The 27,996-nt window shown below is 42.8% G+C and overlaps 2 protein-coding genes across 2 annotated transcripts; one reads left to right on the forward strand and one right to left on the reverse strand.

The window, feature by feature from the left end:
- Nucleotides 1-1,497: 1,497 nt before the first annotated feature.
- Nucleotides 1,498-7,070, reverse strand: acot20 (acyl-CoA thioesterase 20). The gene is made up of 4 exons (XM_089021738.1): nt 6,738-7,070; nt 2,457-2,966; nt 2,162-2,364; nt 1,498-2,088 (listed from the first exon to the last, which is right to left on the reverse strand). The coding sequence occupies exons 2-4, from the start codon at nt 2,905-2,907 to the stop codon at nt 1,498-1,500; spliced, it is 1,245 nt and encodes a 414-aa protein (XP_088877864.1). The 5' UTR covers nt 2,908-2,966; nt 6,738-7,070.
- susd6 (sushi domain containing 6) lies at nt 4,240-27,994 on the forward strand. The gene is made up of 7 exons (XM_089021740.1): nt 4,240-4,497; nt 7,087-7,254; nt 20,830-21,024; nt 22,050-22,244; nt 22,327-22,465; nt 23,820-24,283; nt 25,192-27,994. Exons 2-7 carry the CDS (start codon nt 7,128-7,130, stop codon nt 25,215-25,217), a joined length of 1,146 nt encoding a protein of 381 aa, XP_088877866.1. The 5' UTR covers nt 4,240-4,497; nt 7,087-7,127; the 3' UTR covers nt 25,218-27,994.
- Nucleotides 27,995-27,996: the final 2 nt, after the last annotated feature.

The following is a 27,996-nucleotide window of genomic DNA, read 5'->3' on the forward strand; positions in this document are numbered from 1 at the left end:
TCTATCTTGGTCTCACTCTATCTGTCTCTCCCTATCTCTCTCTTTATTTCTATCTCTAATTCTCTCTGTTTGTTTATTATCATTGAGGTTTGTGTCTATTTCATTCCAAATCTGCCCCAAAAAATATTATACTTATGCAAGTTTCACTATGTCTGCCATCAAGTGGTGCATGGCAACATTCATTTCCAAAATTCGAAATATTTTGGATGACTCTATGCCTTTGCAGGTGGAAACGTCATTTCGAGGCTTGACCAGAGCAGGCAAACGTTAGCCCACAAATTAAAAACAAAAGCTATTCAACTCGACCGAGCACTCCTAAGAATTCGACATGTTTCGACAAAAAGGTGGTCTTATGTTGGTGACAGTCTTGATGATAATTGCTACCCCTCAGAAGCACGCACAAACTTGCAGATCATGAGGGGTGAATCGTTCACACCGTTTTAAAACACATAAACGACAGTCCTGTTTATTTTGAAGGGACAAGATGAAGAACATCGATGGTGATAATGAAGCAGTGGACAGTGACATGGAAGGAATGAGTGATGAAGAGGAAATTTATATTGACTCCTGGGAACAGAGGATTACCGCAAGGGGGCCCATATGTCCAAACCGAGAGGTTTCCCCCCTAAATTCCAAGCTCCTATACATAGCATGCTCCTGCATGCTCCACGAACCATCGACTGTGCTGCAGTGGAGAGGGTGAGCAGCACCAAGTTCCTGGCAGTGCACATCCCCGAAGACCTGTCCACAACACGGAATGACTAGCCAAGAGATCTCACCAGCACCGGTACTTACTCCACAAGCTCAGAAGAGCTGGTCCCCGACCCCCATCACGACCTCCTTCTACCGCGGTACCATCGAGAGCATCCTGACCAGTTATATCACCGTGTGATACGGTTCCTGAACCGTGTCCTGCCGTAAGACTCTGCAGCGCATCGTGAGGGCAGCTGAAAAGATCATCAGTGTCTCCCCCCTCCCCCCCCCACTTCAGGACATTCACAACACCTGCCTCACCCGCAGAGCCATCAGGATCGCTGGTGATCTCACCTACCCCTCCCACAGTCTCTTCAGCCTGCTGACATCGGGTAGGAGACTGCGGAGTCTCCGAGCCAAGACCAGCAGGCTCAAGGACAGTTTCTGCCTCCAGGCAGTCAGGAGACTCAACTCCCTCCCAGCTCTGCCCCCCCTGCCAATTCCCACTGCCACACTCACCAAACTCTGAATACACGCTGTACTGTCATCCTGAACCTCACACAAAACAGTTATTTTATTGTTAGTTTCTATTCAAGTGATGCTTATTAATGATACGGATGTTTCCAATGGAACATTCAACCTTTATAATGACGCCTTCAGGGATAACGGTTACTCCAGTGTACAGTTAACGTTATCAGGTTCCAGGCAGCATGAAAGGGACAATGTCTTGAAATATAATGCGTCCATTGATCTAATTTGGCGTCATAAAAGTGAGTCTTGGATCTGTGACAAACTTGATGCTTGCTAATGTCCACGTGTGGTGCTCAAGTGTCTTTTAAAGAACTCTTGGATGCGCTCCCACAAGTCCAGCTGAGCCTCCGAGTGGGCTTTTGGCTCGCCACCAAATGCCACGGCTCTTCCCACTGCAGCGTGGAAGGAAGACGGACAAAATGGCATGTGAGGAACTTCCAAAAAGTGTCCAGCTTTAGGGTAAGAAACCACCTGAAAGGATTCCTTGCCGTGACTTTTCAAAATGTCAGCGGCTTGCTCGGCAAAAAAAGCACTGTTCCAGTTCCGGTCGTCTTCTGAAGCGGCAAACATGAATTGGCAGTTGGCACGCTCTATTGGAATTAAAGATGCTCGATTTTTTTTCAAGGTTGGATCTGGCGTGACATCGCAGATATCAATCAGCCAAGACCTGCCAATTCTTGTCCTCCATAAGACAGGTCGTAGTGGTGGTATAACAAGGTCTTTATAGTGTAATGGAATCACCGTATTGCCACTGCAAACATTGATACAGACGGTTGCGATGATTCCTGAGAAAAACGACGCCATTGCCAATGCTAAAGCACCGCTATGGGACATTGATATTACGCCTATGCCAGGACCTCGAACCTGCAAAACAAGAGACGCAGAATACCGTACTGTCATCTCACAATCACATTAGTATAAAAATGGATTCACTCACCTCTGGATGTTTCTGTAGAAAGTTAGCAGCCTCTTCAAAATATTCCAAATCCAAATTCTTGGGATTTTTGGGCAAATCTTGGTAGCCATAATAAGCCAATGCCAGCACAACAAACCCTTTGTTTGCCAAGAGGCTGGCTCGCTGTTCATTTAGGCCTCCACCTAAAATATATAAATCGACAATTCCTGGAAACTGACCCTTTCCTGTAAAAAAAAAAAGACAAATATGCTTATGAAATGAAAGAAAGCGAACCTGGAAGGGAGGACTGTAACATCAATGACATGAAGACCCATACCTGGTGGTATAAAGAGAACTCCTCGCACACGTCCTTCTTGCACAGGAATTCTCCTCATGCCTTCTACCATGTATTCCCTTTCATTGATTTCAGAGGTCATCTTTTCCCCGGTGCTCCCGTTGTGGACTGCTATCTCCACCAGAGTCGGGCTCAGGACGTTTTTCTTCACTACTTTTTTGTGCGGGGTGTCTGGCGTCATGGACCACCATAAGCCCATGGGCTCCACTCCAGTGTAACTCCCTCCCAGGGATGGGGCGCTACTCACATCGACTAGCCCTTTTTCATCCGCTTGGTAGAGGGCGGAAGCTTTAAAAATCACACCTTTGTCATCAACCAACCTCGACCTTAATTCCACCTGTTTGTGAGGAGTCAGACCCTCGACTTTGACTTGAACCACTTTGTCAAAGAGACAGCGGACACCGGGGAGGATTTTCAGGCGGATCTGGGCCATTTCATTTGAGATTCACTCAAACGGGGTGAACGTTGCTTTCGTTGTCGTTGCCACAGCGTCTGTCAAAACCATCAACACGACTCATGAGTTACCAACCATTGCCTATTGACAGACAAGTTGAAGCACCATTTTCATCGTTTATAACTGAGGCAAATTGTGCATTCTCAAAATAACAAGCAAAACCCTAAATGGGTTGAATAAAGTGTTGGTTAAAATGAAATGAAAAATGATAACTGGACTATATTTAAAAAAAATAACTCAGCCTCTAGTCTAATATAAGTCGAGAAATGCATGTGCATTGGGTGGTTAACGCCCCCTTGGACATTTTGATGCCGTGCAAGGGCGTAAACAAAGAGTTTGTGTTGTCTCACTGGGTGAAAGGTCACAGTGCACCGAATTTCTTGTTGATCAATAAAGAAAATTTAGGGTTAAATCACAGCAAGGTGAATCGCAATTTAACATTGTGCAGAAACGTCTTGACGTCGACAATAAAAACAATTGGTCTGCATGCAGTTAATGTTTGATTACCACGGTCATTCTACGATCGAGAGATTGATCGAGACTAATATTTTTTAAATAATGCACATTGAAAGTTAAACAATTTTCACCAATGGGACTGAAAACATATCTTTAAATTAATATTACAGTGACAACTAAAGTGAAACCACTGACCGGTTGCACCGGAAGCTGCAGGAACGAACCACTTTACTGAAAAAGACGGGGTGGGTAAAAGAATCTCTTATTTCCCTTTTTGTTTCGGATGTTGGCATCATTATCTACTCTTTCTTCAATAGGACTGCAATAAATATCTTATTTAAAACTGCAGCATATTTCTTTTTAGAAGGGTGGACACCGTTGTAGTGTTTTGTCCAGACTGTAGTGGCACGTTCCAGTAATTACGGCAGTCGGCTCCTTGTATAAATGTTTTTTAAAAAAAGTTTTTTTTGGACACTTAACGTATGTTTTTTATCAACATCGACTAAAATAAATTCAATTTATTTCCTTTTTTTGGGGAAAACAAACGGACAAAAATGGACTCGAACTCATTTTGTTGTATATCCTTCTAGGAACAGACGTATATCCTTCTAGCCACAAGAGGGCAGCATTAAACCTAATATGTTTATACCTATGTCTACAAGTGTGTTTGTGCACTTCCAATGATGACCGGTAAATCACAAACCAAAACATTTAAAATATTTCTGATTTCTCACATTTTCTTTGTCTCTCTGCCTAATGATGCATTCTTACTCTGAAAGGGTTTGCTTTAACTTTGAAGGAGTCCTGAGGATGACTTTCCAGATTAGGTTCCTCCCCTTTCACGGAGTAGCCATGGAAACCGCGCGAGACTGAGGCAGCTGGTCGAGTTTTCGTGCAGCGAGTGTTTCCGCTCACCTAAAATAAAGAACTGTGACGAGCTGATAGGGAAACAACAGAACCTCGCTGGTGGAATACGACAAGATCGACGACATCATTTGTTGATTCATTATTATTTTTCGTTAACTACTGCGTCGTGCATGATCGTTTACGTCGCGATTAAATGCGTCGAATGTGAATAAGGGAGGAGGGCTCGCTGCTGGTAACCTTTTGTCGGTAAGTCGCCTCTTATTTGGCAAGCTAAACGGAGAAAGGCCACGACGAGAGCCCCGGTTGTTGTGGTTTTAAATTATCGGTCACAAAATGAAACGATCTTGTGCGTTTCAAATGGAATCGAAATTATTTCATCATGATCTCACTTGGAGGATAAGTTTCCTATTTTTATACTTGATACTAAACCGCTGTTAATTAAACCGTCTCAGCGGATGTTGTTTCACCACATTGAGGTAATCTCGGTTGCTGATCCACAACATTGTCATTAATTTGATGGTTTTTATGAGGCATCATTGCTTAGAATAAGGTTTTACTAATCCGTATATTACATAAAAACAAACCTCGAATGCTGCTTATCTCTTGTTTGTATTCGACCACGTGAATAGTGACATATTCTCTACCTAATTATCTATCAGGAAATATTTAATTCAAGTCTTTGTATCTTCATGTATTGTGTGCGTGCGCTCTCTGCAGCCGGTCACGTTCTTTGTTTAAATATCTCGCAGTACATTTGCACGTGTCCTGGCGTGTGACCGACTGCTGCTGCGAAGGCAGCTGGACGTCTCCTGAGAACTGGAACCGACGTGTTGTAGTGCTGACTTTGCTTTGGGTTGCTCATATGTTCCCCCACATCACTGTCCGATTCCACCCTCGCTTTTGTTCCAGTAATCCGTTGAGTCGTTTCCTGTTTGCTGGACAGGACAGAAACGTCAGGGACTCCAATGATGGAAGTGATTACTGACTTGTCTGGTTGAAATGTAATAATGACAACGCTAAGAAAGAAGAAGGGGACAGATGTTTGAAAATTAGGCTTCTTAAAATTGTGTCCTAATGTTGACATCTTTTACTTGGCGTCCAGGATGCTTTGAATCTTGGTCTCTGATCAAACTTTCGTCTTTGGGCTCCCTCTTCAGGCGCCGATGCGTCGACCAGCTGCGGTAGCTTTGGGCCCTGTTGGGTGGAAATCTCCTCTCGACTGTTTCTTTGGCACAATGACTGCTTTCTGTTCATGCCCGTGCTGCTGCTGCTTTCCTTGGTTCGCTTGTATTCACGTAGCTTCAGCCAGCTGAAAAGCTGCAGCGACAGCCTGCTACATGGATGTTCGTCAGGCTGGAAGTCTGAAGTGACAGTTGTCCAGTTTCTCCCTTGTAATTGTACAGCTTTTAATCTTAAACCAGGTTAGGCTGTTGATTTAGCTGACGTATCTTTGGTTCAGGACATTTGTGGTTAGCGTCCTCCAACTTGCTCAATATTTGCTGCCTTGGTGTGTGATAGATAACGCCCACATATGTTCTCATCAGAGAGATGGAGTTGTTTTTTTGTGTCTGTTATGTTCTTAATGCTTATTAATGTATATATTGTACTATACATGTGGATAACATTCGGAATACTTCTCAGTCCCTACCTGTAATATGGAGAGGTTATTATAATGCAGTGCTAGCACTTTAATCGTCGGCTCAAACCCCGCATCCGCAGTGATATGGCGCTGCATATTTTCCCCTGCATCGCCAATGCTTGCATAAAGGATTCCATCTGACGTGAACCTGCATGATAGCACAATTTACCCTAATTTCCGGTATTAAGCCGCACCTAAAAGTCTTGATTTTGTTCAAAAGATGACCCTGCGCTTTATACGCAGGTGCGCCTTATATGTGAAGTAATATTGAACCACAATAGGTCTCGCAACTACTGTCAGCGGCCACCGACTCCGTTTCCCACTGTAGATGAAGTAGCGTGCGGTCCATGCTGGGGTATATAAAACGTAACCCCAGCCTCTACTGTAATAATAATAATTAGAAATTTAATTTATAAGTGCCTTTCAAAACTCTCAATAGGCAATGCATCCTACAATTTTGGCCAGCCAGCATGTCACACACTCGCACAGCAATCTACTGCGTGACTACACACAATACAGTAGTTATACAGTGAAAATACCGTCTCAGTGACCTGTGTACCTGTAGTACTGCATGTTCATATATTATGTTTGGATAACTTTTTTCAGTCATTGAAGGTGTGCCTTATATATGGAAAAAGTTTGAAAAAACATCATTTGTTGGAAAACGGGCTGTTGTGATCATGGCGGCACACCCGTCACGTCACGTCACGTTTCTCATTGTTACATTCCCACAATGCAGCGTTGGCGTCACATGCTGCATCACCCGCCTCAATAAGTCGACGCTCATCCGCAGGAGAGCTTGATGGCGTCAATGAACAGATCGCCTCTGAGCGGGAGTCCAGCCTACCTTTCCACATGCTTGTAATGCTACATCCTCGCCTTCAGCTGGGATTTGTTTTCCTGTCGCTTCATCTCGACCAAAGCAGTTTATTTCGATCTTGGTCCAATGCCAAAAAGAGGGAACAGAAGCTCAATTCCAGGAATTTTCATGATCAGGGTGCTCAGAAAGGAAACTGGCAGCGTTTTCAGGTCCACAGCATGAAATGAGCGTTTGGAACGTAAATAACAAACCCTGCGGTTCATTGTCTTGATGACTTCTAACCTGAATGTCGTTCACAATCTCCACCTCTCTCTGCGGTTACATAATATGATGCCCAATGTGGATAGTAATCCATTTTCTCTCTCTCTCTCTGCAGGTTAAGCCGGAGAGGACTCAAGCCGGTTGTTGGAGGAAAAGATGTGCAATGGAATGGTAGCGTTACATACGAGAGCTCCTTCCTCCTCCTCCTCCTCTCGAGCCCACAGGCTGGCCTTCCCCTCACTTCTACTCCTCATCACTGTGCTCCCCCATGGCCACGCATCAGGTAAGGCGCACGCCGTGCACGTGGAATAAATTGCCGTTTTAACCTTGTTGCACAGACTCGCGGAAGGTATATTTTCATCGTCTTGCAGGGGCAGCCAGATGAAATTGGCTTCTGTTTACCCTTGGGTTGCCCGGGTTCTAGTGCATTTCGTCATCATCTTAATGAATCACAACAGTTAGCTTAGCTATTGTGTGAAACTGAAAGAGAAATGTAGCTATCGTCTATGTCACAGGTGTCAAAGTCAAGGCCCGCGGGCCAAATCCGTTCCGCCACATCATTTTTTTTCGGCCCGCGAAAGCAAATCAAACTTGTTAAATTCCATGATGATTGCTAAAATCTGAGCCAAAATTTCATATTTTTGAATGTCATCCACAATAAAAGTCATTATTCTTGACTTCAGATTTGAAAACGAGTTATTCATTAATTTGCTGTGTACTCTATATGTAATATTTGAAGGGATTTAAACATTCTAATGGGTTCCTCAAATTCATAACGGCCCTCGAGAGGAAACCATAACTACAATGTGGCCCGCGGCAAAAAATGACTTTGACAACCCTGGTCTATGTCTTATTTCACATGAGAATTTTAGGGTGCTTTGAGCGCTCTTCACAGAGTAAGCAAATGTTGAATTTGACTGCACTAACCTCCAGGATACATTTTCTAACTCAATAGGATAAAATAATACAGTGATACCTCGGCTTACGAACTTTTTGCATTACGAACATTAAATTCACGAGCATATATAGTAGTCTTTGCTAACGAACTAGTCTTCGGCGGACGAACCAAACTACACAGCGCCACGGTGGCTGGCGGACTAGTTTTCCAAACCCACTTTCTTTGAGTGCAGACGGAGTTTGTTATCGAGTGGAGTACTTTTGCTATTATGGGACTGAAAAAGACCCGACTACAGGCTAGCGTTAAGCCGAAGAGGACACAAAAGAAAATTACGGTCGAGAAGAAGGAGATCATCAAAAAACACAAACGAGGTGTGCGTTTGTGTGACTTAACGTCCCAGTACCCGTATGCTAAGTCGACCATTGCTACGTGCGACTAAGGGTGTTTCTATGTTGTCTAAGCAACGGTATCGGGCAATAGAATGGATCGAAAACTTCTGTTGATTTGGATTAATGAAAAGCAGCTAGCATGGGACAGTGTGAGTGAGGGTATTATCGCTGAGAAAGCACGGCAACTTCACTCGAGAGGCAACCTGGAAGTTCGTCATCCATTGAAAACTACCATCACAAAGGTAAATAAAATGACTTTATTCTACAGTACAGTTTATTTCTTTACTTACAAGACAATAGCACATTTATTATACATAAAATAATGTATATTTTGTGTTGTTTTAAGGCTTATTTCATAGAAAATAATGTTTTATCGGGACCTGGGAACGGATTATTCTCATTTTAATGGTTTCTTATGGGAAATAAATGTTTGGAAGACGAACTTTCCGCCTTACACCTACTTTCTGGGAACCAATTAAGTTCGTAAGTGTGAACCCTCATCTGGTTTGATCAGGGTTGATGCACTCGTATTATACAAACAATACATTGTTGATGTCGCATACGACTTGGAAGCCTTTGCTTGTGCCAGCTTCCCGTTCACTTCAACTTGCGGATGTCCCTCCTACACACACACACACACACACACACACACAAGCACACGCCATCTGCAAACACATGCGCACACAAAGCCACATGGTGAAATGTGCCAGATGTCCTTGCCGTCGGGTTCAGGGCAACAATGTATGTTTTCATTGAAATGGCTTCGAGATGTATTTTGTTATGCTTGGGTCTGTGCTGGAAGTGTTAATAGGTTGACTTTCTTGAACGTCCTGAATAGCTACGTGTGTGCACGTGCGCTTAGGTGTGGAAGCGACACAATAGGAAAAAAAGAGGGAGGTAACATTGTGTATCGCCTTCATTATGTAACACACGATTTGTGTCGTCGAGCCCACGGGGACCGCTCTGACTCTCACGTTCAGGGTTCAATACGCTGCCAAGCTAGTCCGGCTAAATCTAGCCTTAAATCCTCAGGTCACGTGTGTGTATGTGTGTGTGTGTCAAACCCTGCTAGACACAATCATCATCTTTCTCGTCCCCACCATGTAGCAAAAATGTGTATGTATGTGTGTGTACAGTTGATGGTGCAGCTTTTTCCTGACCTGCAGTATCACCTCCAGCATTAGATTTAAATTAGTTTTTATAATCCGTAATATCTTTTTGGGGGGGTTGTTTTGTTTAAATGCTAACTTTAAAGTCACAGGATCAATTTTTCTGTGGGTGAGCGGCGGCAGCCATGACATGCTCCAGCGTTCACTCAACCCCGAATAACTCAAATAGATAGAAAGTTAGCTAGCTAATAGGCAACTAAATAGCTAGCTTATAAATATCAAATATATAGCTATGTAGATAGCCATCTAATAGATAGCAAATAGATTGCTCGCTAGGTAGCCAGCTAGATCGCTAGCTAGATAGCCAGTTAGATAGCTCAAGTGAGCACCATAATGTCAAAAGACCAGGAAGGACCCGATTGTGTCAGAGTTGCAAAAATCAAGACTCAGCTGGGTGAATAAAACAGTTTTATTCACATGACCGCATGCCTTCCTTTCTGCTGTAACAGCATTATGCGGCAAGGGGGCTCAGATCTTCTTTTTTTTTTTTTTACGGGTCCACTTAAGTGGATAAAGAATACCCCCGCCTACATAAGTTTCCCATAAAGTGGCCTGCTGCGTATAGCGTGTATTTATCTATGTTCATGTGTGAGAACAGGAAATGGCTGTCACTGAGCCTGAGGGAACGTGCTATCCCTTTGACCTCAGTCAAAGGCCTTTCCAATAGGAGGAGTATTCGCCATAATAATAATCACGATAATACCCACGTAGCTTAGTTTCTTCAAACTCAGAGGAAAACAAGCTAGTTTTTGAAACATATTATAATGATAACAATACATTTCATTTATAAGCGTCTTTCAAAACTCTCAAGGTCACTTTACAGTCACAGGATACATTTTTTATGTCGAGCTAATTGATAGCTAATAGCTAGCTAGCCAGTAAGCTAGCTAATAGATAGTTACCTAGATAGCTAGCAAGCCAGCCAGATAGCTAATAACAAATACAGTAAAGTCTCGTTATATCGATATTCAAGGGAGTCGGAAAAAATATCGATATAACCGGGACTATCGATATATCCAACCCTGTTTGCATGTAATTTTCTCCGTGCGTGCATAGAAATAGTATCGATATAACCGGGACTATCGGTATATCCGATATCGATATAACAAGACTTTACTGTAGATAGCTCAGAGAGAAAGCTAGTTAGCTAGCCAATAGATAGCCACTGTGAGACTAATAAAGGTAAATCCAATTCCAATCCAATAGTTAGCTAGTTAGATAGCCAGCCAGGGAGCTAGATAGCTATATAGCTAATAGCTAGCGACATAGTGAATAGCTGGCTAGCTTGTGTCCACACAAAACGGTCCATCAACAACGTTTTGTGCACTCAAGGTGCCGTTTTCACAAACACTGAAGCCTCGAGACAATAGCTCCTGCGCAATTAACTGTGGAAGATTAATCCCCAAAGTCCTGTTAGCCTAGCAGTTTGTAGGCATGCGGGGGTAAGGCAAAATGCGGGCTACTGTCCCCCCGCACTGAAATGTGAGAACAAAGAGGGCTTTGAGGGGTATAGAGGGGAGGTGTTTTAGAAGCCGCAGGCCAAACCGCTGCAAGCTGGTGCTCCACTCGATCACCAGCCTGCAATTACCACTGCAGTCAACACAGCACCGCCCTTGCCCCCGAGATATCGCTCTTCTATTTTTTTTTTCCATTTCAAACGTAATTCCAGGTGAGATCAGGGATCATGCAGGGCAGTTTGCTTCAATCCTTCACACCCTTCGTTTCACCGTGAGCCGTCTTGTCGCTGTGTCCGCAAGTGTCGGTTATGCAGCGAGTTAGCTTCAAAATTGTTTTTTGGCGTACTTGGTGTGGTTGAAGCAGCAGACAGTCAAAATAATTTCCAATGGGGATCAGCCTGCTGAGTCGACGACATCCCTGACTAATGAGCTGCTATATATATATATATATCCCTCCGCTCTCTTGTCTTCTTGCCTGCATTTGGTCTTTTTTATTTATTTTTATTCCCCCTTAGACTTGACATTGACATCACTTTTCTCTCACTTTTAACTCATTCGCTGCCAGATGATGTACAAAAAATGTGTTCACTCCAGTGCCAGGGTTTTGTTATTTTCACTCAAATTGCAGGACCCATAGAATATTGAGTTTTACGACTTCCTAAATATTAAATGCAGTGTAAGAAACCAGAGACTTTCTTTTTTCATCAGAAAAAAAGGTTAATTCCCAAGTTATATGGGTCTGGAGTTATATGATCTTGAAATGATGGCAGCTGTCCAAAATACAATGCAATACATACTGTACTTATTGGTTTATATAGCGCTTTAATAACAGACGCTGTAACAAAGTCCTAAGATGGGCAAAAGGCAAAAAAAAAAGCTGTCCCCCTTGTTGCATCCTGACAAAACCTTATTGGATTGGACGTAAATCCGCTTCAATTCCAAGCCGCGACTGTTTCACATACGCATCGGCTTTATTGGCACCACCCCGCAAGAAAAAACAAAATCCGAACTACAGTAAAGTCTCGTTATATCGATATTCAAGGGAGTCCGAAAAAATATCGATATAACCGGGACTATCGATATATCCGACCCTGTTTGCATGTAATTTTCTCCGTGCGTGCATAGAAATAGTATCGATATAACCGGGACTATCGATATATCCGATATCGATATAACAAGACTTTACTGTATTTCGAGAATAGCGCATTTTCACTCAACTTGCAAAACCCACAGAATATTGACTTTTAGGACTACATAAACATTCAATACAGCGTTAGAAACCTTAGACTCTCTTCTTTCAGCTGACAAAGGAGGTAATACCTAAGTTAGGACGGCGGAAAAAAATCATTAGTACTGCCCTACCCACTCTCACGGACTTGCACACTGCACGAATCCAAACAAGGGCACCGAAAAAAAAATCCTACAGGACCCTCCGCACCCTGCCCATCACATTTTCCAGCTACTCCCCTCATACAGGCGCTACCGATCCATGCGCAAATCCAGCACATTTAAACAGCTTCTTCCCCCAAACCATTAACTCTTTAAACAGTAGCCCAAATAGCATTCTTGAGCATATAGTGCCTCAGTTTTTCTTATGATGATACTAGTGCAGCATGTTCTAACCAGAGACAAATTCCTTGTGTTCTACATACTTGGCAATAAAGATGATTCTGATTCTGAGTTATAGGAATACATTCGGGAATGGCAGCGAATGAGTTGATCGTCTCTTCGTGATAACTGTATGTAAGTCTTGTGTTTCAGATTTTTGTATAGTAAATTTGAGACGGATTTCTATTTGAAAAGGCTTTTTAGAGGCCGGATGAAAAAAGGGGAAAAAAGTTGTGGAGGTAGATCAAATCGTATGTCAACATAAGTTACTTGTCGAAACAAGTTGTCAGGCTTTGCAATCCACCAGGCGCTGACACCCAATGCTTTAGACATCTACTTTCTGGAAGCTCTTAGGCAACTCTGACACATCCAGCTGACTAGCTCTTCTGCTGTCTGGTGGTGGTCTCAGTCTTGATTTGAATATTTTCTTCCTCATATGCATTGTTACAAAGTCCCGTCACTTAAAACGGCTGGGTGTCCAAAAATTGGCATTGCTCAGACTTAATCGTCCATATTGTTCTTGCTAATATTACTATATGAATCGATTAAGCCTTCTATTAGCTTTTTGTCCAGCATCAGCATTGTCGGAGGCTTTTAGTGTCCAAACCTGAGCGTAAGGTGCACGGTGCACTGACTTGGAAAGCCATGCACTCTTCTGACGGATTGATTATGAGCCGAGAGGAATGGCCTGGCCTGTACATGCGTGTTCTTGTTGCATTTCTGATGATTGCTGTCATGTGACAAAGGTAGCATACTGTTGGTTCTCAGATGGACAAAAGTGTTGTTTCCCTTCAATGTTTTTTAAAGCAAGGTAAGACGTGTACTCTTATGTATTGTTGCTATCGACTGAGACGAGGAAATGGTTTCTTCCGCCGTCATCTGTACTTCTTTGAAGGTGTCGGACGTTTCGCTCCTCATCCAAAGAGCTTTGTCAGCGAACTAAAGTTGTGCTGGTCCCACTGGCCCTTTGTCCTCAATGGACAGAGGTGGTCGTGCTAGACCTCTGCTCTAATAGGTCCCTTTGCCGGACCCCGTGCTCTAAGGTTGGAGGAGCAAAGGACCACTCCCTGAAGCCAATCTGGTTACTTCTATTGTTCTATCCCTGGCTCTGGTTTCACCTCATTAGCCAATTTGATTACTTCTTCACTCTGATTACCTCTTATTGTTCTATCCCTGGCTCTGGACCTGAGAGCAGGGACCTATCAGAGCACAGGTCTAGCACGGCCACCTCTGTCCATTAGGGTTATAGGGGTGAGGGTTACCAGCACAACTTTAGTTTGTTGACGAAGCTCTTCGGATGAGGAGGGAAATATCAGACACCTTTAAAGAAGTACAGAAGACGGCTTAAGAAACCCTTTTCTCTCTCGACGGACCATTCCTGTGCGACTGAGAGCCTACACAGACGTATGCACTGAGACCTGTGATTACATTCTTTTTTTTTCTTTCAAAATTGTCACTGGTAAGTGTGTCAGTTGTTGCGCAGCTGATGCTGCAAGTATAAAATTGTAAGTCTACACCGCTTGGCTCCGTGTGACATTCGGCCTCATGTTTCACAAACACATTTGATGTCTGTGCTATTTCTTGTCGGCAGTTGCGCTTTCGGAGGGGATTAATTTACATTAGCATTAGCACTGCAAATCTTAACAACATCCCTGCGCATATCATGTGGAGTTTTGCTTGTAAATGGTCTCCCCGCCTCTTTGGTGCAGGATATTTATGTGCTGTTTATTCCTCTGTAAATTGAAGGGAAATTAACAGTTTCACAATGAGTCATCCATTTAAGAACCCTGAATGTGCTTTACTTATTGGTTTTGATCACTACATTGGACACATTTCTTAAAAAATGGAAAAAGCTTTCCAATTTGCAGAGGTTATTTGACTTGGATGGTCAAGGCGCCAGATCCTTCGTGTCTCGCTTGCCTCTTACTTTGAGCTCTTGTCCTCACCCCTGACAGTCTGCCTTATGAAATGCAACCGGCTCACAGTTGTCACAGTTCCATCGATAGTCAGGGTGGGGCAGGGGTGGTGGTGGTGATCAACACATGTGCAAAAACGGGGGATTGGGCAGGGGGCGGGGGGGGTGGAGTTCCCCGACACTCTTTTGTTTTCCCCCTGTAAACTGAGAGTAAGGAATTCTGCCTCCCAGCTGTCCTCAGCGCAGATGATAGAAGAGCATAGGGGGGATTCACTGTTTGCCTTTATCCCATCTGTTCTTCAGGTCAGCGTGTGTTTAATTTGCAAAGTGGGGTCACATAATAGTGCACCCCCCCCTCCTTGCCTGCCCTCAACCGTTTTGACCTCGCATGGTCCTTGAAATGCAAAAAAAAGGGTCTGTTGTTCTTTTTGGGAGCACCCATCCCTCCGCGGGCAAGAACAATGGGATGTAATAGCAGCACACGTGGCTCGCCTCAGTGCGTTGCAACACTACAGGGTGGATGGGTGGGGACTAGGGGGGGTTGCTCTCTGTTTAGAGACTTCATTGTCCTCCCTGGGCGAATGCACCCTTACACGTGCAGAAGATGCACGTTAACATTGTGTGGCTCATAAATGCATGTTCTGCGCATTTTGTTTATTCAACTCAGGGGATCTTGTTATTCATGTACTGCGCTCTAATTCCGACATCTTGGCTAGCAATCCATTGGATTAGTCAGATTGTACATGCAAACATGGATTTAAAACCAAAATACAGTAAAGTCTCGTTATATCGATATCGGATATATCGATAGTCCCTGTTATATCGATACTATTTCTATGCATGCACGGAGAAAATTACATGCAAACAGGGTCGGATATATCGATAGTCCCGGTTATATCGATATTTTTTCGGACTCCTTTGAATATCGATATAACGAGACTTTACTGTAGCTTGATCCAAAACATGACCGAAATTTCATCGTAAACAAAGAATCCCCCGCACTGGAAAGAGGCCATTAATGGAATATTAAAAAAAAAACATATTTACAAGGCCAAAGAGAGCATCATCATCCCTTCGTATTAATCTTAATCCTTCCGACGGTTAAATTCCCTCGATTGAAAACGCACACATTGACGGGCTATTGTTCAATCGACCGTCGAAACAGCTGGCTGCAGAAGTCATCAGTATCTGATCTGCTACAGCTTGTAATAGAGGATAATTAGAATTTTAATTTGCCTTGGGAGGGGAAGGGTGGATGGAGACCGTTTTAAACCCGTCTCTTCACCCCCTCCGCCCCGCGAATCTTTTTTTACTCCCAATCCAGACCCCCTCCAGCTCTGCGTAGGCTGGTTCCATTGGGAACAGATGGAGAAAGGGAGATCTTCACAGCCAGGCAGGCTCTTGAGAATAAATCAGGGGGGGATTTTTAACGCCTCGGGCCTCGATGTCCTCTTACAATGATGTCCCCAAATGATGTTAGGCTCCCGAGGGGGGGGTCGTCCTTGTGAGTTTGCTCGGTCGGGCCGTCCTCTTGTTCCTCATTCCAAGGTTATCCAATATGTGAGGCCGTGAAACTCACCGGTCAGCTTGTCCTCATTTATGTGAAAGGGCGTGCGCGAAAGTACAAATGAGTGTTCGAAAACGCGGCTGCCGCCCATATTTTGTAACGCTTATTCATTCTGTTGAGGTTCACAGCAGGGGCCGCTTAGATCCATATTTATTGTATTTTTTTTCCCCCTGAGTTTTGAGAACTGTTTAATAAATTATGAGGCGATACGCTTCCTAGACAACAACGGCCCTTTCTTCGGCTTCACCATAATAACATTAACTGCCGCTCACTAAGAAAGATGGCGCGATCTGTGCTGAATATTTGGTTCAGACGAATTACAAAGAAATGTTAGTGTCTCAAATGAAGTATTTTCAGGATGACATGTTTTCTCCTGAAATTACGACACCATGTTTTTGTTTCGTAACTGACATCAGAAAAATATTTTATAGCATCTAAAATACCCAAAACACGCAGGCTGATATTTTTAGTCAAATGCAATAAAAATGAGTTAAAGTGTCCCAAAACTACTTCAAAATGACCCTGGAAATTGCCAGTTTCAGAAGGTCTGCCCCCTTGTTCGTGACGTCACCACAGGACGTCTTTTGCTCTGCTCTAGAATCAAAACAATGACTTCAGATTTGGAGAAGATGCTTTCTTGTTACTCATCCACTTATGAATATGATTCAAATAGTTCTGAAGAGGAAAGCATAAATGTTTGCAATCGCTTAAAAAAGTACTTGCGTATCAATTCGAGCCATCAGGACTCGAATCTAGTGTCCCAGAAAATGCACAAAATGGCGCCCAAGCTCCGTTGGAAATGGGCTGTTTTATCTGCTGGGAATTTGTGTCAACTAGAATCAAATAGTAGTCTTGGTGCAACACACAACAATTCACCATTGCGTTATTTCTGTGTTTTCCTTCAAATTTCGCCATCAACACGAAGTTTTCAGACCAAACAAAGTACCCAAAATTTGTCATTTGTCAAAAGTCATTTGAAGTGATTTTACAAATTATGGACACAACTTGTCCGAAGGCGTTGATTGTCCTTTAATCCTTACTGTCATTTTGAAATCGAATTTACATTCATCAAGATGACATCAGACTTGTGAGAGAACATTCTGTTAGTTCAACCTGTGACTCATTCTGTTCCTCGTTCGTACAAACCGGGGTGGGGTGAACTGGTATTGCTTAGTGTTTACTTTTCTTCCCGTCTGTCCTTTTCCATAAAAGGAAAAGAGACATACACTAGGACAATTCTGTATCTCTATAATGAGAGTAGCATTCACTTGTATTGAATACTGTTCTTTGTTTATTGAACAAGAGCAGAGGCATTCTCATGGGGGGAAAAAGGCACTATAAATATATTAGTCCCTTCCAAAGAGTCACCAAAGGCTCCCATTTTTGTTTGCATTTCATGTTGCCATGTCTCAAAACAGAGTACACGCCAGTGAAAGTCTAAATTTGAGCTTCTTATGTTTCCAAACTGGGTGTAGTCATTTAGCGACCCTTTACGCAGGAAATTGCCATCTGCACTGCAGTGTTACAATTCACTTGAAAGTATATTCATTTTTATGAATTCTTGTGATGTGGTCTCTTGGGCTAAATTGCCCGGCGCTAGAATGACATTTGGTCCTCAGAGCTTTTGCGTGAACAGCGCAAGCTTTTCCTGGCATGAGAATGGAAAGCTTAGCTAGCCTGGCTTCTTAAAGACCACTGGTTTCAAAATGGATTCACATTTTCCTGGCTCCGGGGTTTGTTTCGACTGCACCCACTAACCTCGGTGAAATGATCTGCGTGCCTGACTTCAAGCCCCCTAGGGGGAGTTTGCATGGTTGTCTTCGAATGCAGGCTAAAGTGGCTTGGACTTCTGTTCATCGCAAATATGAATTACAGACAGATTAACTTGTTGTGCGACATTTACATATACAATAGATCAGTGGCGGGCCGTGGATTTCATCACTAGGCCTTCAGTAGTGCTACGTCTGGATCTATACTGTAAAAAGTGTGGTGTGATTTACTACAAGTCCACTGGAGGGTACCATTAGCCAGGAAATAACTGACTGACCTTTCTTAATGATGTCCATTTTTTTCTTGAAAAGCCTTGAAAATGGCTTTAACAATAAATCTCCAACCAAATTTATTTATGTTTTCTCCTTCAGCAATTGCGAGTTGACAAAACCACTATTAAATCAACACAATATATTTGCTTATGCAGCTCGTGACTGATAGTGTGCTAGCTCTGGCCAGTATGCGCGTATCACTCGCGGCTTGTGATCAGAACAGTTTTCGCAAACTGTAATTGGCTAGTGCCTACCCAATCAGAGTTTGCGAAAACTCTGACATTGACCAGCGCCTTCAAGAAGGCGTTGGTCCCTCTTTGGGGTTGCCAACTTGAAATCGAATTGGTTAAAGCAACAGTTTGATCAACACATTTGATGCGATAGGGTCCGTAGAATTGATTGTGAAGTACATTTCTGACCCTGGTAACAAATGATGGCTGAAATATGATTGGTTCAATGCTTAAATACGAAAACATACGTCTGGAAGCAGCGTAACAGGGGAAAAGTGATGAAAGAAAGCTGAAAAATTTTGAATGATTTAATAAGAATTAATGGACAAAATATCATTAACATCAGTCCTTGATTCAGATATTTTGCGGCCAGCAAAGAAGGCTATGCAGGCCTTGACGGTCCTCCACTGCAATCGATACTGTTAGAATTGCTTTTGAGGTTTGTTCAGAACACCCCCAACTGTTCCCCGAGGGTCTTTTGTGTCCCCCTGCGGACTCAACAGCCCGAGGTCATCAATTAATCGCCTTTCCACATCCCATTAACACGCTCTCGATTTCCTTCTCACTCAGCGTTTAAGCATTACAGCCTCCAGTTACACAGACCAGAGTGGCGAGGACTTGACTGAGAACCGTTTACGGCCCACAAATCACAACATGCTCGACAAGTAACATGTAATCGAGTTATGTTTGACGTTCACAATATGTTTGTCTGCGAAGATCCGTGCAGACGGGTGATATCTTGTTTTGAGCTATTTTATTTCCCGTACACGAAGATAGCAAAATGATCCCTCGTTAGATTCAGGAAATACACACTACATTTACTGTGTTTGCTTACAATTCAGCGCAACCAGTTCAGAGTCCAGTTTCTCCTTCAAGATTACAGGAAGTAGGAAGAGTTGTTCTGGTAATGGTGCCTTTGAGTTGTAAACACCCTCCTTCCAATAAGATAAATGTTGTTTGCAATGTTTCTGTTTATCCATAAAACGTATTATGAGACAATGTAACTTGTCTGCGACTTCAATTCACTTGTGAACGTCAAGCGCTTTAGCTTGAGTAAGAATGAAAGTAAACCTTTGCTGCTTTTACGTCATTGACGCTAGTGCTTGGACATCAAGTCAGACCTGCTCGACTGGGCAGTAACATTCAGTCTTAACGGGGTACTCCGCTGCATTCATATTTATGCGGCAGTGTACTAAGACTCACGAGCACACCCAAATCCCATCAAGTCAGAAGGAGAAAAACTCGTTTGTACTTGGCTCGGTTGACTAGTTGATGGGAATACCCGATGCGTCATCTAAATTGTTTTCAAATTCCAACTCGTAAGGAAAATGTACAGCACAAGGACCTATCAGAGGAGAGGTCTGGCACGGCCACCTCTGTCCATTAGGGATATAGGACCTTGGCTACCAGCACAACTTTAGTTCACTGACGAAACTCTTCGGATGAGGAGCGAAATGTCCGACACCTTCAAAGAAGTACAGTGATACCTCAGCTTGCGAACGCTTTAGCTCACGAGCTTTTCGCCTCACGAGCATTAAAGCATAAAGTCTTGGCTGACGAACTGGTTTTCGGCGGACGAACCAAACCACACAGCGCCACGGTGGCTGGCGGACTAGTTTTCTGCGGATGAACACCAAACTACACGGTCGAACAGCGCCATGGTTGCCGGCGGACTCGTTTTTGTCACCTTCTGTTGATTTGAATTAACGAAAAGCAGCTAACAGGGGACAGTGTGAGTGAGGGTATTGTTGCTGAGAAAGCACGGCAACGTTACTCAGATAACATCAACATCGACCATCACAAAGATAAATAAAACAACTTTATTATACTGTAGTTTATTTCTTTAATTACAATACAATAGCCCATTTATGATACATAAAATAAGGTATGTTTTGTGTAGTTTTAAGGCTTAATTTAGTAGAAACATGTATTATGGGGACATGGGAACGGATTCTTGTCATTTTAATGGTTTCTTATGGAAAATTAATGTTCGGCAGATGAACTTTTCGCTTTACACACATTTTCTGGGAACCAATTAAGTTCATGAGCTGAGGTATCACTGAAGAAACCTTTTCCTCGATGGACCACTCCTGTACAACTGAGAGCCTACACTATTAGCTATCTATAAGCTAGCTAGCTTACTATATATTAGCTATCTATTAGCTAGCTAAATAGCCGGCTATCTATTAGCTAGCTATCTATCTGCCTGGTTATCTATTAGCTATCTATCCAGCTAGCTGGCTATCTATTAGCTATCTATTAGCTAGCTAGCTTACTATCCATTAGCTATGTATTAGCTAGCTAGCTAGTTTTCTATCTATTTGAGTTACTTTCGGGTTGAGTGAATGCTGGCGCGTGTAGCTGCTGCTGCTCACACACAGAAAAACTGATCCTGTGACTGTAAAGTGACCTTGAGAGTTTTGAAAGGTGCTTATTAATGAAATACATTATTATTATCATTCTACAGACGCATGAAGTGAATTTCAATGTTCCTAAGTCCTTGTCACTCAAAAGTCAACCACCATGATGGTCAGTGGCGGTCATTTAATTCCAATTCCTTGTCGTATGTTTGTTTCCACGTAGGTTGTGCGCAGCCGCCTGCCGTGCAGCACGGAGATCTGCTGAACCAAACTGAGGCGAACAGGGACTCCTTTCCCGTGGGCACTGTTTTGACCTATGGCTGTGAGCCCGGGTACATCGCAGATGGACCAACCAGCATCATTTGTGACAGTTCCGGATCCTGGTTCAGTCAAACCCCACGCTGCATTCAAAGCAATGGTGAGCGGTCGGGACATCTTTGTTTTCATATAAAATTCGGTCTCTGAACCATTGACCAGTTTCGTGTCAAACTATTTTATACACAGCATATCTGCTTCCACCCGTGCGTAATAAAAAAGTACAATGTGACCGTGATAACAACTCAATAAAGCCGAATCAGTTGAAACCCTAACCTTGGTCTCCAAAGGGCGGTGTGTCTTGGCCTTAATAGATAGTAGAGAGTAGGATATTAACTCATGCACTGCCATTCGAATTTATTTTGGAATTGAAAAGCATAACATGGAGAGCCATTTTTCAATTTGTCCCGGTTTTGTTTTTTTCTTTGAATGCCTATAAACCTATAAAGCGCTGGTCAGACCTACGTCAGCGCCGATGCGTATGTGGAACTGTCGCGGCTTGGAATTGAAGCAGATTTACGTCCAATCCAATAAGGTTTTGTCAGGATCCAACAAGGGGGCAGCATTTGCCTTTTGGCCATGTTAGCGATGTGTTACAGCATCTGTTGTTAAGTCGCTATATATGTACAGTATGTATTGCATTGTGTTTTGGACAGCTGCCATTTCAAGATTATATAACTCCAGACACATATAACTTAAGAATTAACTATTTTTTTCCGATTGAAAGAAGATAATCTAAAGCATTTATGTAGTTTTAATACTCAATATTCTGTGGGTCCTGGAATTTGAGTGAAAATGCACTGGAGTGACCAGTCTTTTTGCACATCGTCTGGCAGTGAATGAGTGAAGTATTCATACATGAAATAGATTCAAACCTCTGCTATTGTCTAGGGTGTTTTTTTTTCCTACTTCTAACTGTGGTAATCGGTTTTACTGCATTATATATTTATTATCTCACTGTGCATTGGGGATTGAACAGTTTAGCTGATTAATAGATGCATCAATTTAACCGCTGGGTGTGACACGGCCACATCACTGACATCATTAATGAATCTGAAGTCATCCGACATGTACTCCAAATACAGAACGTGCGGAACAATTCTTTCAAAATTACGTTTCTTCCCACAGTGTGCTTGCCACCTACTGAACCAGAGAACGGTGGCTACCGGTGTCACCCCCCGGGCTGCCATCGCCTCACCCACAAGACCGTCATCGAGTACTTCTGCGATGAGGGCTACGCTCTGAAAACAGTCTACAAATTTCTCACCTGTGAGAATGGCGAGTGGGATCGTCCCATGCAGATCAGCTGCCGACTCACCCAAGGTTTGCCACCTAAACTTTTTTTTGGGGGGGGGATTTTGGGGGAATCCTGTATTTCTGTGACATTTTCCCTTAAATCCCACAGACAAGGAGCCAAATTCGCCACTCGGCATACCGGCTTTGTCTATCGCTGCGTCCACTGCGAGCTCGGTGGCACTCATCCTGCTTTTAGTTGTGCTGTTTGTGCTCGTGCAGCCCAAACTCAAGTCGTTCCATCATAGCAGGTAACATGGACGCCGATTTGAAAATATGATGTAGAGCGCCATTCCCGAATTCGTTCAGGTTTTGTTTTTTTCTTCTTTGAGTGCCGATAAAGCACTGGTCAGACCTCTGGCGACGTTTTTCATTCCCATTTGCCTTTTGTCCACGTTAGCACTTTGTTCCAGCTTCAACTGTTGTTAAAGCGCTATATAAGCCAATGTGTATGTATTGCATTGTATTTTGGACAGCCGCCCTCACTTCAAGCACATATAACTCCAGACCCATATAATTTAAGAATTAACTATTTTTTCTGATTCATAATAATAATAATAATAATAATAATACTAATAATACATTCTATTTTAAGCATCTTTCAAAGCTCTCAAGGACACTTTACAGTCACAGACAAGCATAGGTACTATAATAAATAAAATACAATCAAAAATAGAATGCAATAAATAAAGTACAATTATAAATAGAAACAAGAGAGAGAGCTACACAGAAAAGGCAATTTTAAATAGGTGAGTTTTGAGATGGGATTTGAAGGTGGGAAGAGAATTGATGTTACGAATTTTGGGAGGAAGTGAGTTCCAGAGTTTGGGGGTAGAGTAGCTGAAAGCTCTGTCCCCCATCATGCTGAGACGGGCATGGGGGCACACAATTTAGGAATTAACTATTTTTTTCTGATAAAAGAAGAAAGTCTAAGTTTTCTTACGCTGCATTGAATGTTTACGTATGTACTCAATATTCTGTGGGTCCTGGAATTTGAGTGACAATGACAATAAATAACCCTGGCACTGGAATGGTCATTACGCTGAAAAAAGGAGACAGTTGCATTTGTGGTATTATTTAATTAGGAGGAGTTAATCGATTGCATAAATTTATGCTTTCCTCCTCGGAACTATTAATCATATTCATAACTGGATGACTAACAAGAAAGCATCTTCACCGAATCGGAACTCTCTGAAGTCATTGTTTTGATTCTGGAGCAAGGCAGTAACGTCACGAACAAGGGGGCGGGACCTTCTGAAACTCGCCATTTCCGAGCTCATTTTGTGGCAGTTTTGGGACACTTTAAGTCATTTTTTTTTTTTGGTGTTTTGCATTTGACTAAAAATATCAGCCTGCGTGTTTTGGGTATTTTAGATGCTATAAAACGTTTTTCTGCTGTCAGTTAGGAAACAAAAAAAATGGTGTCGGTTGTCCTTTAAAGTTTCACCGAGCGCACTCGTACTGTCACAGCTAATCGCCTACACCCACTTCTGCGGTATGCAACGCACGTGACAGCGCTTTCCACCTGACCCTACTTTTGTGATACTCTGTCCGACTTGCCTCACCGCCCGCTTCATTCCCTTCGTCCGTCCGTCTGTCCGTCAGGAGGGAGCAAGGAATCTCAGGCCAATCCGGTTCCATCATGGTCGAAGGGGTTCAGGTTGCACTGCCGTCTTACGAAGAAGCCGTGTATGGAAATGCTACGGGGCCTCCACCTCCTCCTCCCGCGCCGCCGCCGCCGCCGCCTCCCGAATCCAGAGTCCCCATCGTTCTCTCCGAGGGTCTCCCGCAAGGGGCCACGGGAGGCCAAGACCCCGGCGACGAAAGCCATCAGCGCAGAGACTTGGACTTCTGTTTCCCATCCACCTCTTCTTCCTCATTCCCTTCCCAGCATCATGCAGAGACGGCGCTTGTTCATCAGGCGCCTTCCTCGTCGTCGTCGTCGTGGGCGAGGGCGAGGGAGCACCCCAGGGGTGCGTGCGCAGCCCCTCTACCTCTCCGTAGAGACTCTGAGAGCAGCGACCAGCACAGTCTGCTTTCTATCACCTCTACAGATGACTTTTCTGATGGTAAGCTCAGCTTCCAATAGCGCCGTGTCACAAATGCTTAAGACGCATTTTGACAGCAAATTGTTTTTTTTTTTTAATCAATTAAAAATGTTCCTGTCACCTCAAATAAGATTCAAATTTTGACTTCCCGCAGCAACGGAAATTTAAATCCAGTCAGCGATGCCTCGTTTTTGAAATTTCCTATCCGACCATTTTGTTTAGTTTTTTTTCATTTGCAAGCCAATAATAATAATAATAATAATAATAATAATAATAATAATAATAATAATACATTTCATTTGTAAGCGCCTTTCAAAATTCTCAAGGTCACTTTACAGTCACAGGATGAAGTTTTTCTGTGGGTGAGCAGTGGCAGCCACATGCGCCAGTGTTCAATCAACCCGGAAGTAACTCAAATAGTTAGAAAGCTAGCTGGCTAGCTAATAGATAGCTATAGAGCTAATAGATAGCCAGCCAGGTTTATTCCACAATTGAAAAGCGTGACGCAGAGTGCCATTTCTGATTTTTTTTTTTGTTGGGGGCGGTGGGTGCCGATAAAGCACTGGTCAGACCTCTGGCAATGTTGTCAAATTCAGGAATGACCCTCTATGTCATAAATATGACTAGCTATTGGCTATCTATTAGCTATCTGGCTGGATAGTTGGCTAGCTATTAGTTAGCTAGCTAACTGGCGAGCTGTCTACCTAGCTATCTATTAGCTACCTAGCTTTTTATCTATTTGAGTTACTTCCGGGTTGAGTGAAGACTGGCGTGTGTGGCTGCCGCTGCTCACCCACAGAAAAACTTATCCTGTGACTGTAAAGTGACCTTAAGAGTTTTCAAAGGCGCTTATAAATGAAATTTTTATTATTATTATTATTATTATTATTATTATTATTATTTTAATATCGTCTGCCGTCTCCCTGCAGATATTCCCTTGCTAAAGGAAGCATGAAGCCCGCCGGCGTGCAAGCAGCAGTCCCCCGTCTCTCTCTGTTGACCAAGACCGAGTGCGTCTGTCGACCCCACTTCCCCAAACGCACCTCGTAGGCCGGAAGAGACAAGACATGGAACTATGCCTCCCCCCACCCCGCGCAATTTCTTCTGCCATTCGCTACAGAACAAAGCCATCAAAGCAGAACACACTGCGGCACGGGGCAGTGACAGAACGCCAGAAGGAGCCAACACAAAAGTGGCGACGCCTCATTAAATATCCTTGACAGCCTTTTGTATATGATTCAAACGTGTATAATGAGTCAAGGCTGTATGTTCTGGGCTACGTATTACCACACCCTCACCTCCTTCCTAGTTGCAGTAATGTATATTGCAGTTGACAGGGGTGCCATCTATAAATATGTGTTGATTTAAAGGACAACCGACATCACTTTCCTAACTAACTCAGAAAAACGTTTTATAGCATCTAAAATACCCAAAACACGCAGTATGATATTTTTTTTTGTCAAATTCAAAACACCAATAAAAATGACTTTAAGTGTCTAAAAAGTACTTCAATTTGAAACCGGAAGTGGCCAGTTTCAGAAGGTTCTTGGTGTCACGCCAAGATGTCTTGCCTTGCTCGAGAATCAAAACAATGGCTTCAGATTCGGAGAAGATGCTTTCTTGTTACTCATCCACTTATGAATATGATTCAAATAGTTCTGAAGAGGAAAGCATACATATTTGCAATCGATTAAAGAATTTATTCCCTGTTATTTTGAGGTATCTTGGGGGGGGCGGGAAAACTAGCATCCAAAAGAGGCAGAAGATGGCGATAAAGTCCGTGGAAACGGGCTTATTTGTCTTCTGGGGATTTTCGTCAGTGAATATCAAATAGATGCTCGGTGCAACACACAAGGATTCACCATTGCGTTATTTATGTGTTTTCCTTCTAATTTCGCCATCAACACGGATCAACACGAAGTTTTCAGACCAAACAAAGTATTGCAAAATGCATTGAGGTGATGCAAGGTATGTCCTTTCTCGCTGAGGGGCGTTCCTTCAGTGACGTAGGGTGACGACTCGTCACCAACTCAAAAACAAGACTTCCGGAATATTCAGCGCAAGTCTTAAAATGTAAAATATAGCTATATGCGGTGGAATCTTTGTAAAATACGCTCAGTAGAAGTCATTTGAAGCCATTTTACAAATTATGGACACAACTTATCCGGAGGCGTCGGTTGTCCTTTAAAACAAATTCTGACGTTTGCTCCAGTTTCTAGATTGTTCCGAATTGTCTTCCCGCTGTACTTGAAAAGTTGTGAGTGACAGTTGGGTATGTTGCGGCCATCTTTGTGAATGCTGCATGTTTGTTTTTTAGGGATGGCTGTCACTGCGCCATCGCCCGTTCTGAATTAAGCATGAAGCAGCTCCTCTGTATGTATCGCTCTCTCACGCTCTCGCTAGGCTGTCTCCGTATCCAGGCAACATCCAGCGTATGGGATCAGTTGGGATGAGTTGAAAGCAGCGTGGAAACCTGCTTCTAGAATTTTGAAGAGAGCTTTATTTCCATGTTACATCAGACTCCAAGTGAGATGCAATATCCCGGTGTATAGGGGTTGTCCATGACGTAACGTGAAATTAGCTCAAACAAAATGCAACTTTCTTTCTGTATTTATTGTTTGACGTGTGACTCAGTTGTTTTTTTTTTTTTTTTTTGCATTGACGAGTCTGATTTTGTGTGCGCGCGTCTTTCTGCATCTTTATCCGTGAAGTCGGAGAGTGCATGTCCTCAATAAAAGTGCGTCGCGTCGCAGGCGTTTCCTATCTCAGCCACTTCTTATATTCAAGGCGATAATATAAGAAATTCAATGTTACTTGAGCAACGTTGTACAAAAACATCAAAATACAAATTGTACAAGAATCAAAGACACGCCCATGTTTCTCATTTCTGATAACTAGCAATCCCTACCTTGAGGAAATGGCTTTGCACCAACCATCATATTGATATGAAAAGACCACATTTGTGCATTATTGACAAAACTGCAACTGGTTGCAGTGAAATAACAAATTAAATGTGTTTTGTATACCCTGGCCTCCACAAACTTGTAAAGCCAAGAAGATATTGTTTAAAAATCCTGCGTTTTGTCATCCTCTGTGTCTTTGTTGGTGTTTTTGTGTGGTTGAGCGTTCCACCATGAACACAGAATGACCCTCCCCCCCCCCCCCCAAAAAAATGTGATTAATCTATTTTGGCTTTTCATTGATTGCGAACAGAAAGTTGCTTTAGACTTGTATGTTTATTTTTTCACGTTTTAGCTTCTGCTTTGGTGGTTGCTTGCAACATTTGCTGTTTTCCCAAAGGCCTTATTGTTTTCTATTCTATGCATACAATTTTCTTTATCACTGTTTATTTTGTCATCGAAAAAAGATACAATGTCCATCCCTTTCTGTTCTAATGTTGCTTTTCAGCTACTGTGATGATGACACTGATTATTTTTACGCACCTCTGTGTTTCATAATTGCTTTTCTTTATTACCTGGCGGAAACTATTATGGGGTGAAAAAAAAAAAACAAGGGCAAATTAACGTTGTCTTCAGAGGCACTGTTGTACAGTGCCTCTGAAAATAACCCACGTTTCACTTAAATTCTTGGTTTGAATGCTTTCTGCTTCTGATATTCCCCTATACATGGCAGTGGGTGTGAGAATATTAATTTAATATTTGTATAAAGTTTAATTTAATTTTACAGTGTGTGTATATAACTTTCTAATTAAAGCTTTCTTTTGAATGTGAATG

This window comes from Hippocampus bargibanti, linkage group LG19, assembly GCF_051943395.1.
Source record: "Hippocampus bargibanti isolate YZ-2025 linkage group LG19, ASM5194339v1, whole genome shotgun sequence".
NCBI classification, from domain to species: Eukaryota; Metazoa; Chordata; class Actinopteri; order Syngnathiformes; family Syngnathidae; genus Hippocampus; species Hippocampus bargibanti.